The 16356-nt window shown below is 43.6% G+C and overlaps 1 protein-coding gene across 1 annotated transcript; it reads left to right on the plus strand.

Annotated features, from left to right (window-relative positions):
- Window positions 1-203: 203 nt before the first annotated feature.
- On the plus strand, window positions 204-14085 carry TMEM169 (transmembrane protein 169). Its single transcript, XM_075829080.1, has 3 exons — window positions 204-398; window positions 11023-11397; window positions 11499-14085. The coding sequence occupies exons 2-3, from the start codon at window positions 11088-11090 to the stop codon at window positions 12119-12121; spliced, it is 933 nt and encodes a 310-aa protein (XP_075685195.1). The 5' UTR covers window positions 204-398; window positions 11023-11087; the 3' UTR covers window positions 12122-14085.
- Window positions 14086-16356: the final 2271 nt, after the last annotated feature.

Genomic DNA, 16356 nt, shown 5'->3' on the forward strand with positions numbered 1-16356 from the left:
GTCCCCATAACAGTGTCAGCTGCAGATGGCCGCAGTGGATATAACACTCTGGATATTATATTCTGTATCTTACACTCGGACCATTACACTTTGTATATTACATTCTGCGGGTCTCCCTCCATCTTTACTTCACCTAAACAGTTAATGACACAGAGAGACAAGTAGCTTTCATCTGTGCCTGAATGACGTCATCTGTAAGAGCTCAGGCCCCGCCCAGGGATGTGCCAGATGGGCGTGGCTATGACTGAAGAGGGTCTACACTCTGGTCTTTGTGCAGGGAGCAGCAGTCCCGGGATGGACATAGTAACAACCTGATCTACCTCATATCTGGAGGGCCCCCTCCCCACCATCACCTAGTGAAGAGCAGCAAAGACCCCTCCACCTGCACATGATCTCAGGTGAGCAGCAAATCTGAGCATTTACTATATGTCTCCTATATAGAAGCCCTGCCGCAGATCACTGCACCCACTGGATCTGCACTGACTATATATCAGCAGCATGAGGGATAGGAGGCTTTTATAATGAGCTAATTAAATATCTGCCTCATTAATTGCTGAGGATATTAGTATTAACTGGCAGGAGTGTATAATGCTGGGAGGAAGAGGTTAATATGTTTATACATTACCCTGTAATCATTAAAGGCTGTGATACAACAGATGATCCAGTATTGTCATTATGTTGAGATATTCACAATATATAAGGTTTCTTAGTTATGATGTGTCGGGTAATATATTTATATATCACAGCACAATAAATGTTGATATGACATGAATGATACAATGTATCAGTGTAGAATGTGAATCATATTAGGTAATGGGGTTATTTCATAAATCTTGTAAATAATACAATGTATCAGTGTAGAAATAGAATGTGACTGGTACAATGTATCAGTGTAGATATAGCATGTGACTGGTACAATGTATCAGTGTAGATATAGCATGTGACTGGTACAATGTATCAGTGTAGATGTAGCATGTGACTGGTACAATGTATCAGTGTAGATGGAGCATGTGACTGGTACAATGTATCAGTGTAGATATAGAATGTGAATGATACAATGTATCAGTGTAGATATAGAATGTGAATGATACAATGTATCAGTGTAGATATAGCATGTGACTGGTACAATGTATCAGTGTAGATATAGCATGTGAATGATACAATGTATCAGTGTAGGTATAGCATGTGACTGGTACAATGTATCAGTGTAGATATAGAATGTGAATGATACAATGTATCAGTGTAGATATAGAATGTGAATGATACAATGTATCAGTGTAGATATAGAATGTGAATGATACAATGTATCAGTGTAGGTATAGAATGTGTATGATACAATGTATCAGGGTTGATTATTTATATTTCCGCTGATTTTTCTATTATCCCAATTTACTTGAAATCATTCTACCCCAAAAATAAATATTATTTTATTGACCAGAATAGGGAGTTGACTGTCTTCTGCCAGAGCACCCATCTGAGGTCTCTGTTCTGGCTCCCAGTGAGGGAACTTCCTATCTAGTGTTATATATAGCCCTACAGTAGCTCTCACCCCTCCCCCCAACTCCAGGCTGCAGACTCATCCCCCCATTAAAATCACTGTTCCAATATTTTGTTTTATATTTTGATTGGTCCTTTTGAAGGGGCACCGATATCTTGCTTGGACTGGACAGGGGATATTTTTGCAAAAATCTGTACAATAAAAATGTGCATTTCCCTAAATACTATATTGATAAAGAGTAGGAGCCCAAAAATGAAATCCTCCCCAGAGAAGGATCTGACCAGTAGACCAGGTTTCCATTGGTGGAAGTTGCTCATCTCGTCACCGTGGACACCGCGGTTATCGATCGGAGCACTAATAATCATTTCTATCTGTCAAATTACTGCTGCACTTATTGCCAGATTTATAGATCTGTTCTCTGGAATCTTCAGCAGCTTCACCTTGTTACTAACTCATTTATTGTACTTGTGCCTTAGTTATCGCTATTACAGCTCCAAAGGGTCGTCACCCAGCTTTCCCGGGCACTTGAATGACAAGTTTACCTGTGCGGTGATATAAAGTTTGGTGACAACTCCTTTGGGAGCAGTAATAGCGGCTGAATATAATTTTTCAATGTCACAGAAGAGGACGGACTCAAGGACTTTACCAGGGACTTCTTCCTTGTGTGGCCGTCCTATAGCCAAACATTGTAAATCAGCGTTTATTCAAGTTAAAAAAAAAAAAATTCTTATGGAACGGAGGCGAAATTATGCCAACTGATGGTATTAGTCAACTCAATGAGGTCATCAACGTAAGCGTTTCACGTAACGTAGAGGAAAGCACCAGTGTGAACGCAGCCGAATGAACCGAATATACAACACGATGGAACCCTGTGGTACAGTGGGAGGTCCTGGCTTTGGACACTAAAAGCCTGTGGTATTGGAGTCCACGTGTGAACGTGGCCATATAGAAGCTCCCTGCGTCTCCCCGCCTCTGCAGATTCCTCTCACTCTCTGGATATCCTGTCTTTGGGAAAGCGCTGAGCTAATTTCTTGTGTGGGAAGGAAGGAGCCGTCAGGGACTGATCGTTTATGTAAATCTTTCCATCTTTTGCCGCATTTTTCCCTTTCTGTACATTGAACGGATCACACACGTCCGTATATGCAAATAATTTCGTCAAGTCCTTTGTCTCCTTCTTCCTGTCTGAGGTTTTGCAGGTGCACAGCAGCTTTACCCTCAAACAGTTTGAAGACCAGGCCAATAAGCGGTAAACAGTTTACGCATCTTCTGAGGCATCGCTCCCGCACCTCGTCTGCGCTGTGACCGCTACGTGTGAACCCAACCTAATAGTTATACAGCCAAACAGGTGCAGGATTTGTACCACTGCATTACTAGGCAGCTGTGACTTTAAAAGTCTGGAAAAACTGAGTGACAACCCATGTGTGAACTGTAATTGCAGCCATATTGGTTTTCACTCCACTTTCCCTAAAACAGAAAAAAATCTAAGAAACGCATTAGTAGAATTTTAAAAATCTTGACAGTAGAGGACGATACTTGGACTTCTATTTACAGACGGCTTTACTTTTCCTTCATTCAATCAAGTCCATCCTTTTCTGGAAATGCCCTTTAAATGTCTCTTTTGCATGAGTCTTGAAAAGAACTTCCTTCTCATTGAATCTAAATAGAAGGTGTGGACCGGTCTCATACTGTGCTCCCTTATCATCTCCATGACCAGAACTGTCCCATTCATTAATACCCCCTCCCCTCCCCCCCTACTCCAGTGAAAATCAGCCGGCTGCCCTGAGATTCAAGGACTGAAGAAGTGGCCCCGGGGGTCTCAGCTGGGTCTGTGATGGTCACATCTTCTGTTGTGGAAATTAATGCAAATTCCCGGGAGTTACATTCATCATTGTCCATAGATAGTAAAGCAGTCACATCCAAGATACAAGGGATGTCACTTATAATGGATAGGAATCACTTATAATGTTTCTAGTGTTGGTCCTTCTATGAGGATAGTTCGATTTTTGTTTACATGCACAAGCAAAATACACAAAACATTTAAATATTATGTGTCACTGATATCAGCCGCTCCTCTTATATCACTCCAGTACTATTATATCCTCCAGAAACATTACATCATATGTGTGACTGATCTCAGCCGCTCCTCTTATATCACTCCAGTACTATTATATCCTCCAGAGACATTACATCATATGTGACCGATATCAGCCGCTCCTCTTATATCACTCCAGTACTATTATATCCTCCAGAGACATTACATTATATGTGACTGATATCAGCCGCTCCTCTTATATCACTCCAGTACTATTATATCCTCCAGAGACATTACATCATATGTGTGACTGATATCAGCCGCTCCTCTTATAACACTCCAGCACTATTATATCCCCAGAGACATTACATCATGTGTGACTGATATCAGCCGCTCCTCTTATATCACTCCAGTACTATTATATCCTCCAGAGACATTACATCATATGTGTGACTGATATCAGCCGCTCCTCTTATATCACTCCAGCACTATTATATCCTCCAGAGACATTACATCATATGTGACTGATATCAGCCGCTCCTCTTATAACACTCCAGCACTATTATATCCTCCAGAGACATTACATCATATGTGACTGATATCAGCCACCCCTCTTATAATGCTCCAGTACTATTATATCCTCCAGAGACATTACATCATATGTGTGACTGATATCAGCCGCTCCTCTTATAATGCTCCAGTACTATTATATCCTCCAGAGACATTACATCATATGTGACTGATATCAGCCGCTCCTCTTGTATCACTCCAGCACTATTATATCCTCCAGAGACATTACATCATATGTGACTGATATCAGCCGCTCCTCTTATATAACTCCAGTACTATTATATCCTCCAGAGACATTACATCATATGTGACTGATATCAGCCGCTCCTCTTATATAACTCCAGTACTATTATATCCTCCAGAGACATTACATCATATGTGACTGATATCAGCCGCTCCTCTTATAACACTCCAGCACTATTATATCCTCCAGAGACATTACATCATATGTGACTGATATCAGCTGCTCCTCTTATATCACTCCAGCACTATTATATCCTCCAGAGACATTACATCATATATGTGACTGATATCAGCCGCTCCTCTTATAACACTCCAGTACTATTATATCCTCCAGAGACATTACATCATATGTGACTGATATCAGCCGCTCCTCTTATAACACTCCAGCACTATTATATCCTCCAGAGACATTACATCATATGTGACTGATATCAGCCGCCCCTCTTATAACACTCCAGCACTATTATATCCTCCAGACATTACATCATATGTGTGACTGATATCAGCCGCTCCTCTTGTATCACTCCAGTACTATTATATCCTCCAGAGACATTACATCATATATGTGACTGATATCAGCCGCTCCTCTTATAACACTCCAGTACTATTATATCCTCCAGAGACATTACATCATATGTGACTGATATCAGCCGCTCCTCTTATAACACTCCAGCACTATTATATCCTCCAGAGACATTACATCATATGTGACTGATATCAGCCGCCCCTCTTATAACACTCCAGCACTATTATATCCTCCAGACATTACATCATATGTGTGACTGATATCAGCCGCTCCTCTTGTATCACTCCAGTACTATTATATCCTCCAGAGACATTACATCATATGTGTGACTGATATCAGCCGCTCCTCTTATAATGCTCCAGTACTATTATATCCTCCAGAGACATTACATCATATGTGTGACTGATATCAGCCGCTCCTCTTATATCACTCCAGTACTATTATATCCTCCAGAGACATTACATCATATGTGACTGATATCAGCCGCTCCTCTTGTATCACTCCAGCACTATTATATCCTCCAGAGACATTACATCATATGTGACTGATATCAGCCGCTCCTCTTATATAACTCCAGTACTATTATATCCTCCAGAGACATTACATCATATGTGACTGATATCAGCCGCTCCTCTTATAACACTCCAGTACTATTATATCCTCCAGAGACATTACATCATATGTGACTGATATCAGCCGCTCCTCTTATATCACTCCAGTACTATTATATCCTCCAGAGACATTACATCATATGTGACTGATATCAGCCGCTCCTCTTATAACACACCAGCACTATTATATCCTCCAGAGACATTACATCATATATGTGACTGATATCAGCCGCTCCTCTTATATCACTCCAGTACTATTATATCCTCCAGAGACATTACATCATGTGTGACTGATATCAGCCGCTCCTCTTATATCACTCCAGCACTATTATATCCTCCAGGGACATTACATCATATATGTGACTGATATCAGCCACTCCTCTTATATCACTCCAGTACTATTATATCCTCCAGAGACATTACATCATATGTGTGACTGATATCAGCCGCTCCTCTTATATCACTCCAGTACTATTATATCCTCCAGAGACATTACATCATATATGTGACTGATATCAGCCGCTCCTCTTATATCACTCCAGTACTATTATATCCTCCAGAGACATTACATCATGTGTGACTGATATCAGCCGCTCCTCTTATATCACTCCAGCACTATTATATCCTCCAGAGACATTACATCATATGTGACTGATATCAGCCGCTCCTCTTATATCACTCCAGCACTATTATATCCTCCAGAGACATTACATCATATGTGTGACTGATATCAGCAGCTCCTCTTATATCACTCCAGTACTATTATATCCTCCAGAGACATTACATCATATGTGACTGATATCAGCCGCTCCTCTTATAACACACCAGCACTATTATATCCTCCAGAGACATTACATCATATGTGACTGATATCAGCCGCTCCTCTTATAACACTCCAGTACTATTATATCCTCCAGAGGCATTACATCATATGTGACTGATATCAGCCGCTCCTCTTATATCACTCCAGCACTATTATATCCTCCAGAGACATTACATCATATGTGACTGATATCAGCCGCTCCTCTTATATCACTCCAGCACTATTATATCCTCCAGAGACATTACATTATATGTGTGACTGATATCAGCAGCTTGCCTTGGTTGGCACTGTCATGGGGGCATCGTGCATGTTAAAAGGTTATTGGATTACTCTGGCACTCTATACCTACCTATCAGAAAGATGCAGGGTGTACTGACTTATGCAAGCAGTAGAGACTTATTCCATGATAAGCTGGGAGCTCTTGATATGGCTGCAATTTATTCCCCCACCCAAAAAAACAAAATCCTTCCTGTGCCCCTAAACAGTGACCGCTCATCATCGTCTGATATCTAGGTCGATCGTGACTACTTACCCCGCGCCTCTTCCTCCTGCCACATCAATGTCATCGCCTGTCTGAGAAATCCCCATTATGATTCTTCCGGCGTAATGTCCGTCGTTTTGATTCCATACAACAAGGGGCTGAGGATAAACTGCTCCAGTCAGGACCAAAGCAGCTGACACTTCGGCCACGTTCAGACATGGCGGACAGTCCGCAGTGGAATTCTGCAGCGGCTGTTTTTTACACTTGTTTCTATACATTTTTAGGAAACTTAGCTCAGACGTTGCGGAAAATAACTGTGTGGAAATCAGGCTGCAGTGCAGAATTTTCCCTCCCAGCATGCACTGTCTGTTGCGGAGAAGAAGCGGAATTTCACTGCGGATTTCAGCCTTTGCAATGCAAAAACTGAAATCTGTGGCAAGTCCGCTGTGATATCTGCAGCGTCTGAATTACCTGTCAAATATGCAAATGTTGCTGCAGATTCGTTGCGTAATTGCCCCAAATCTGCACCAACATTTGCAGCTGAAATATTCTGCCACGTGTGAACGTGCCCGTAATCTCTAGTCCTGGTCTTCTGTTGGAACTAGTAATAATGATCGTATTCCATCATCTTATTCCCAGCACCATCGTCGTGTCTGGTCGGCGCTAAATATGGCATAGGATGTAAATATCTGCACCAATGTGCGCTGTGATGACAACTCACAGAATATATTCACTACCTTGTCCTCCCAGAATTTACTGCAATGCAGATTTCCCCTGTCTGGGTGGGGACCTATCACTGTTCATCCTGCGATTCCTGGTTCATGATCGGACTGGTGCTTCCCCAGGCAGAGCGGGGGGGGGGGGGGGGGTTTGGTCTCTGCGTAGTAAGAAAAAATTTATAATAGGGTCTGTGTAAATCTGGGCGACTACTACGGTCACTTCTATAAACTTTTTAACTGTCCTCAGGAAACCGGTGCCGATGAAGAGGACGGACAAAACCACCACATCTTCCCCTGCAGCTGTGTATTGTTCCCCGTGAGCTCGCTGCGTGATGAAAGGCAGGAAATCCGCTGCGATTGTATTATAATGAAGGGCTCCCTCCCCCACTAATACGGCCAAAGATTCAGGGTATGTTCATACGGCTTATTTTCGGGCCGTAAACGGCCGAAACATTTGGAGCAGAACGCCTCCAAACATCTGCCCATTCATTTCAATGGGAAAAACTGCGTTCTGTTCCAACGAGACGTTTTTGTTTTTTTTTAAGTGCAGGTCATTTCATGAGCGTTTTTTCATTGACTCCATAGAAAAACAGCTCCGAAAACGGCGTGAAAAACACGAGTTGCTAAAAAAAGCGGCTGAAAATCAGGAGCTGTTTTCCCTGGAAGCTCCGTATTTTCAGACGTTTTTTTATTAAGCGTGTGAACGTACCCTTAGGCTACATGCATGGCGCCCTTCTGTATCTCCGGATTCCTTTAAATTGCGACATGGTCCATCGGACGCCGTATTACGGAAGTATTCATAGAATTTCTTCTCCCTAATACGGGGCAATATGGAGGCATTATACGGCGGTCCTATTGCGTTGCTGTCGACAAAATAACAGATTGTTGGTTATTGGTCGTCTGCACGCTGGAAAGTGTCCCGTGAATGGCCAACAATCGGGGAAAACAGGTCGTAATTGCCATTTTGTCTGACATTTACCCCATATCTATGGCCGGCTTAAAGGAATATTCCGGTTCCAGCAGATAAGTATTGTTTTTGGTTTGTCCCATCGCGGCTTTTGGTCTGGACTGCCTTTCCTGTTCCATTGAAGGAGTATATAAAGGGTTAACTAGTTGATATACTAATGGGCTGTGTGGTTCCTAACATTGCATTTTATGAAGCGCTGTGTGAAGTGATGGAACCGAATCCCCTAATGCGTCCAGTGTATCATCCGACCCAAGTCCATTTACAAGGATTTTAATTCATTTAGTGTTTGCCGGCAGGAAATGGATGCGCCGGCCGTGTGAGATCCGTGTGGATAAGGCCGGTTTATCAGGGCATTTTAGTCTAGCCGCGCTGCCCTTCACCTCCTATCAGTTCATGAGGGATTGGGGTTTGGGCATGAACGTCTCTGAGTGCCCGCCTTATAGTGTAATGGCGACGGTCTGTGTCTAGATGACATCGCTGATACAAAGCAACAACACGAAAAGTTTTTAACAAGGTTACAGTGTCAGATGAAGATCTCATGCACACGGCCATATTAAAGAGGCTCTGTCACCACATTATAAGTGCCCTGTCTCCTACATAATATGATCGGCGCAGTGTTTTTTAACTTTTGACCAAGTGGGCGTTGTACAGAGGAGTGTATGACGCTGACCAATCAGTGACCATTCAGCATCATGCACTCCTCTCCATTCATGTCCATTTGTACTCCGCACAGCGTGATCTCGCGAGATCACGCTGCGCTGTCACATACGCCCACATTAACTTTACTGAAGTGTCTTGAGAATGGACATCACCTCCAGCCAGGAAGCTATGTCTATTCACACTCCCAACACTTCGGTAAAGTTTGTGTGGGACTTAATCACAGCACAGCGTGATCTCGCGAGATCACGCTACTTCTGTCATTCTTCGCGATATCACGCTGTGCAGCGATTAAGTCCCACACAAACTTTACAGAAGTGTCGGGAGTGTGAATAGACATCGCTTCCTGGCTGGAGGTGAAGTCAATTCTCAAGGCACTTCAGTAAAGTTAATGTGGGTGTATGTGACAGCGCAGCGTGATCTCGCGAGATCACGCTGTGCTGAGTACAAATGGACATGAATGGAGAGAAGAGTATGACGCTGATTGGTCACTGATTGGTCAGCATCATACACTTCTCTGTACAACGCCCAGTTGGTAAAAAGTAAAAACACGTGCAGTTGTCTATTAAGAAACTAATTAGCATAAATCTAAACTAGATCATAACTTGCTCAAAAATGATCGTTTTTCAAAATAAAAACCACGGTTATTTACATTCCAGCGCCGATCACATTATGTAGGAGACAGGACACTTATAATGTGGTGACAGAGCCTCTTTAAGGCTTCGTATGAGTTGTGCAGAGCCATATTACGCTGCTTATAGAAGTCTACGTCCCCTATTGTACCACCGTGCACCTCCAATTCAATACGGAGGCACACAGAGGTTTTTACTCTCGGATTCATATGCAGCCTAACAAAATCATGTCTTTACCATTGGAAACATTTCTTCTAGGGGGATTACCTTGGACTTATAGCGCCATATAGAGACACCGTACAGCGGCACGTCTCCATTCCGGCCCCTTGTATTTTTGCTCTATAAAACTACTTTTAAAGTGTAACTCCACCTTTTATACAATGATTTGTACAATATAAATATCATCCTCTAATGTTGAGTTAAGGCTTCGTTCACATCTGCGTCATTGCTCCGTTCATGGGTTCTATCTGAGCTTTCCGCCGGGGGAACTCATGAACGTAACCCTGATTGAGACAAACGGAATCCATAGGTTTCCATTTACATCACCATTGATTTCAATGGTGACCGATCCGGTGCAAATGTTTTCCGTCTGTCCCCGTTGTGTAAGGGTTCCATCGTTTTGACGGTGAATAGCGCAGTGTAGTGGTATTGATTCCGTCAAAACGACGGAACTCTTACACAACGGTGACAAACGGAAACAATTTTCACCGGATCCGTCACCATTGAAATCAATGGTCATGCAAATGGAAACCCATGGTTTCCGTTTGTTTCATTTAGAGTTCCGTTCATTGGTTCCCCTGACGGAAAGCTCAGACAGAACCCCTGAACAGATCCTTGACGCAGATGTGAACGAAGCCTAAAACTTTGGTTTATCCTCCGGTCATATCAAGATCTGCATCCAGAATTCTGCTAGTTTCCCTTACTATCAATCATGTTAGAAAACCGCTTCAACCATTATCTATACTCCTGCAATGCTCTCAAGTCTGATAAATAGAAATCGGCAGAACTGTATATGCAGCTCTGGAAGTGACTGGAGTAGATCAAGATCAGTATAAGGTAAGTCAATTAAATTATGTGTGAATGTAAACAGGAACCTTTTCCCAGAGTGGCGGCTTCTATTTGACGCGTTACATAGCGGCAGCATCTGAGGACAAGTATTTAGGGTGGTCGATGCTTTGGAGGAACTCTAGCTATATGCAATGATCATACTGTCCTGCATGTCGTGTTTCTGTAAACTTCTATATATCTTTTCTATTTTCTTAGGGTGATCGCCGTTGATTGATGTCACGGATGATTGATCTATCGAGAGTCTCCGGAAGCTCCACGAGATGCAGAGCGCGGTCATTCTCTGTGACGCCGAGATCGAGGAAACTCCTCCAAAGCCAAATAAGAGCGCCCCGCATAGCCCTTTAAGGGACACCCTGCGGAGAGCCGCGGCTGCTGTGTCCTTCGAGGGGGTAACAGGAGAGGCGACTATAGAGCGGAAGAAGAGAAAAAAGAAGGAGCATCGCCCGGAATCCATCATTGTCTATCGTTCCGACAATGAGAAGGTCCTGGAGGATGAGTCGACCAATCAGGAGGCCAGAGAGAGAGGCGCCGAGGAAGGATCCAGATTTCTGGGGACTCCGCTGAGTGATGGTGAGCGACTTCTCTTCATTGTATCATTAAAAAAAAAAAAATGTATTCCTACTGAACTTCCAGTGCTCGGAGGGACATTAAACAATTGTTGTTTCTGACAGGTGGGTGGAACGTTAATCCAGATAGCCGCTATGTCACTTTAACCGGAACCATCACCCGCGGAAAGAAAAAGGGTCAGATGGTGGACATCCATGTCACGTTAACGGAAAAGGAACTTCAAGAACTGACACGATCTAAGGAGCCTCTGCAGGACGAGCCACTGGAAGGGAGGAAGACTTGTTCTGTCGGGCCGGATAGAGGTCCGCACGTCCTCCTGTGGAGCGTTCTTTGCCTGCCGGTGGTTTTCGTTCTCTCGTTCGTGCTCTCGTTCTATTACGGGACCATTACCTGGTACAGCATCTTCTTGGTTTACAACGAGGAAAGGACTTTTTGGCACAAGATCACCTTCTGCCCCTTTTTAATCATTTTTTACCCCATCATCATAGTGGCGTTGTCGCTGTCTCTGGCCACGTACACGGCCGTGACTCAGATCTCCTGGTCGTTCGGTGAGTGGTGGCATTCAGTGAAGGACATGGAGAAGGGTTTCTGTGGGTGGCTTTGCAGCAAGCTCGGTCTAGAAGACTGTTCCCCCTACAGCACCGTAGAATTACTGGACTCGGACAATATATCTGGTAGTTTGTCGGTGAAAGGCTCCGCGCAGGGTGTGGAGACCTCGGCGGTGTGACGCCGTGATCTAGAAGACTTCCTTAGTTTCTTATCCATTCTCTGGAATGCTGCTCTATGGAACGTCCCGTGCCATATGGATAATGCTGGGGATTCGGGAACCTGCGCCACCGCCTATTGCATGTCTAGACTCCAGAATTAAGACTGACCTGAGATAATACAACATGAGACCTTTCCAAGTTCATCTTAAACTTGGGACTTGTTACCAGGACTTTCTGCCGTTCGATCAGGACGTTTGTTCGATCTCCTAGTCCGTCTACTGGACAAAATTGCGCTCACTAAATAGCCCTTCGAGATGTCAGCCAGACATGTAGGAGAAGTAAGCTCTACCCACTAGACTCATTAGACACAGGACCCTTCCTCTTTCTGCAGGGAAGTGTCACATGATCCATTTTAGCTCTGCTGATTGGCTGCTACATTTGTGGGCTAATTAGTGGGTAGAATTGTGTCCAAAATATAGTGACAAGTTCCCTTTAAATATATTTTGATTGTACACAGTTTATCACTGCACCAACTACGCAGCGGGCTCTGCTATGTAACTTAACGGGTTGTTTGGAACTAATGAAAGATTCACATTTATCCCTGTTTTTATAATTGTTTTTTTTATTTCGCCACTGTAAACGGATAATTATTGATTTGTCTTGAATAGAGGTAGTGAAGGAATGGCGAGGAATTCTAAAGGTTGAGACGATTATTATTCGTTTTTATTAGATTCCTGGAAAACCCGTGCCATAAAACCCCTGGATGGTGCGGTTTTACGTAAATAAAGATAAATAATTGTATAATTAAGTTCTGCATCTTTCTAATCTATTTTGTGTTTAAATTCACTTTCAAGATCATTGCTTGCTATCAGTGAATAGAAACATTCTTGATAAAGGGGTATTACGGTTTTAGTGAACAAAAGTTGTGCTTTTCTTGATAAAATGTCTCCAATATACGTTCTGTATCAATTCCTTACTAATATCAAGACCTCTGCTTGCTTAATTTAATGGAAATCTTCATTGTTTACTTATTGGATAACGGTCATGAGGCAGACACACGAGGCAGGGCTTGTTACGAGACAGAGCTCTGATAACTGTATTGTAACGGACTTGTGTGTACATCGCATCGCATGACCAGGACAGATTTTTTATCATTTGGAAGTAAATAGTGAAGATTCCCTTTAAGTGAAGGCAAGCAGAGTTCTTGAAAATCATGAGAAATTAATACATACAGTATATTGAAAAATGGCACAACTCATACACAATTAATTTTTTTTTCTTTAACATTTAGAGGCAGAAAACTTGTCCTTATCTAGTCCTGCTCACACAGCGGATGGGCTTGTAGCAATGTACAATATCCCCAGTCATTCCTCCATATCATTCTTCTCTACCGCGTCCCAAATTGCAATCAAAACTGTGAAAGTTTATAAAGAAAAATGGTATCTCCCTCCTCTGGCTGTAAGGCGGGAGTTTACGCAACAGCCCTCTCCACTGCTCTGTGTGCTGTAGGTGACCAGGCATACTGAGGTCTGTTGCTGCTGTGTCAGCAGGACTAGGTCAGGACATTTTTTCTGCCACTGAATGTAAAGAAGTATATTTCCATTCACTGACAGCAAACACATTTTGAAAATCTTTCGTGAAGCATTGAAACACAAAGGGCGAATTTACTAAGACTAACTTTCCATACGCCAGTCTTTAACTAAAGTGCCCTCTTAATAAATTTGGCGCATCTTCGGCTGTCTGTTTGCCAGAATTTGACATCTAGATTTTCTGGTGTAAGTTATGGTAGATCTGTCTGTAGGCGGAGGCTCGTCCCCTCTCGCTTAACCCCGCCTACTTTTCCAAACCCTTTTGAAAAATGGCGAAAGGTGTGAAAAGTCGCAAATTATAGTACAAATATGATGTGTGCCGAAACGTGAGACTTTTCTGCGCTATTAAAATAGCGTAAACGTTTTAATAAATTCCCACCAAAGTTTATTAGAAAGTTGTAGAACTTTTCGTTATTTAATGATTTTACCTGCAGAAAAAATTGCAGTGAAAAGATTTTATAAGGTAGTGATTTGGATTTTTAGAGGTCCTATTCACACGATGTGGTTAAAAACTGCTCGGTTGTAAGGGTATGTTCACACGGCCTATTTTTCGGGCCGTAAACGCCTGAAAAACGGCCGAAGAATCGGAAGCAGTACGCCTCCAAACATCTGCCCATTGATTTCAATGGGAAAACGGCGTTTTGTTTAGACGGAGCATTTTTCGCTGCGTTTTTTTACACGGAAAAAAACGGCCGCAAAATAGAAGTGCAGGACACTTCTTGGGACGTTTTTGGAGCTGTTTTCCATAGACTATTTTGAAAAAAGCTCCAAAAACGACCGTAAAAAACGCAGCGAAAATCGCGAGTGGCATAAAAAACATCTGAAAATCAGGAGCTCTTTTCTCTTGAAGACTGCTAAGGGTATGTTCACACGGCAACGCCAATTACGTCTGAAATTACGGAGCGGTTTTCAGGCGAAAACAGCTCCTGAATTTCAGACGTTTTGACAAGTGCACGCGTTTTTCGCGGCGTCTTTTACGGATGTAATTGGAGCTGGTTTTCATTGGAGTCAATGAAAAACGGCTAAATTACGTCCCAAGAAGTGACAGGCACTTCTTTGAGGTGGGCGTCTTTTGACAGCGGTGCATAATATAAAAAGCCCGTCTGCACAGAACATCGTAAGACCCATTGAATTCAATGGGCAGATGTTTGGAGCCGTTTTTTTGGCCGTAATTGGAGGCGTAAAACGCCTGAATTACGTCCATAAATAGGGCGTGTGAACATACCCTAAGGGCAAAGCCACACGTGGCGGAATTGCTCTTGAATTCCGCTGCGGACACTCCGCAGCGTTAATCCGCAGCGGAGCCGTTTCTCCATTGCCTTCCACTTCTTTTTAGTAGGCTTCGTTTAGATGTGGCTGAAAATTCCGCTGCGGAGCATAGGCTGCGGTGCGGAATTTGGTGTCCGCAGCATACAATGGATGTTGCGGACCAGTGGCGGACTGGTTGCGGACTCATGGCGGAATTTCTCCATTGACTTCAATGGAGATTCTAAATTCCGCAATGAAGTCCGCAGCTGTCATGCACATGTTATGTGTGCTGCGGATCCGTCTTGCTTTTTTAACATGACATTTCTTCATTCTGGCTGGACCTATGTGTATTTCTAGGTCTACAGCCAGACTGAGGAAGTCAATGGGGCTCCCGGAATTACTGGAGCGTTGCTAGGAGACGTCAGTAAATAGTCACTGTCCAGGGTGCTGAAAGAGTTAAGCGATCGGCAGTAACTGTTTCTGCCCCCTGGACAGTGACTACCGATCAGAATATACAGCAACCTGTAAAAAAATATAAGTTCATACTTACCGAGAACTCCCTGCTTCTGTCTCCAGTCCGGCCTCCCAGGATGACGTTTCAGTCTCAGTGACGGCTGCAGCCAATCACAGGCCAATCACAGGCTGCAGCCAATCACAGGCCAATCACAGGCTGCAGCCAATCACAGGCCAATCACAGGCTGCAGCCAATCACAGGCCAAGCACAGGCTGCAGCGGTCACATGGACTGGCGCGTCATCCAGGGAGGTCGGGCTGGATGCCGAAAGAGGGACGCGTCACCAAGACAACGGCCGCTAAGTATGAAATTCGTTTACTTTCACTAGGGAAAGTGCTGTCCCTTCTCTCTATCCTGCACTGATAGAGAGAAGGGAAGCACTTTTCCTGCAGTCCGCAGCGGCCAGTCCGCATCAATTTACTGCACATTTTGGGCAGATCCGCCGCAGAATCTGCAACGCAGATTCTGTGCGGCATTGATGCGGACAGCTGCGGAGGAAATCCGCCACGTGTGTGCTTGCCCTAAAGGTTTAACCCTTGTGCCGCAGATTTTCCTTATTGGGTTCAATAGAGAAGTCAACAAATGCCAATTCCTGCAGATTTTGCTGCTGATCTGCCGCCCTCTTGACGCTCCTGTTGCGGAACTTCCCTGCTCCCCGTCTCGTCTCTGCGCACCCAACCTTCTGTGACGACCTTCGGAGGTGACCGCTGCAGCCAATCACATTACATTTCATGGTCACATGTAGGTTGTTAATATGTGACTTGGAAAAAAAAGTCTCCCTTTAACATTTCTCATCCATCCGGTTCCTGTGGTGTCCCGGATTTTCTTGGTTCTCTATCTATTTTTCTCTTTCCCGTACACTGGATTCCCCCTCGCAGAAGCTGCAGCGTGTGACGGTTTATTGG

Source organism: Rhinoderma darwinii, chromosome 6, assembly GCF_050947455.1.
Source record: "Rhinoderma darwinii isolate aRhiDar2 chromosome 6, aRhiDar2.hap1, whole genome shotgun sequence".
In the NCBI taxonomy this organism is placed as follows: domain Eukaryota; kingdom Metazoa; phylum Chordata; class Amphibia; order Anura; family Rhinodermatidae; genus Rhinoderma; species Rhinoderma darwinii.

Coding starts and splice junctions, on each gene's coding strand:
- TMEM169 (XM_075829080.1), top strand. CDS start 11,088: ATGCAGAGCGCGGTCATTCTCTGTGACGCCGAGATCGAGGAAACTCCT. Junction 11,398..11,498: donor GGGGACTCCGCTGAGTGATG/GTGAGCGACTTC, acceptor TGTTTCTGACAG/GTGGGTGGAACGTTAATCCA.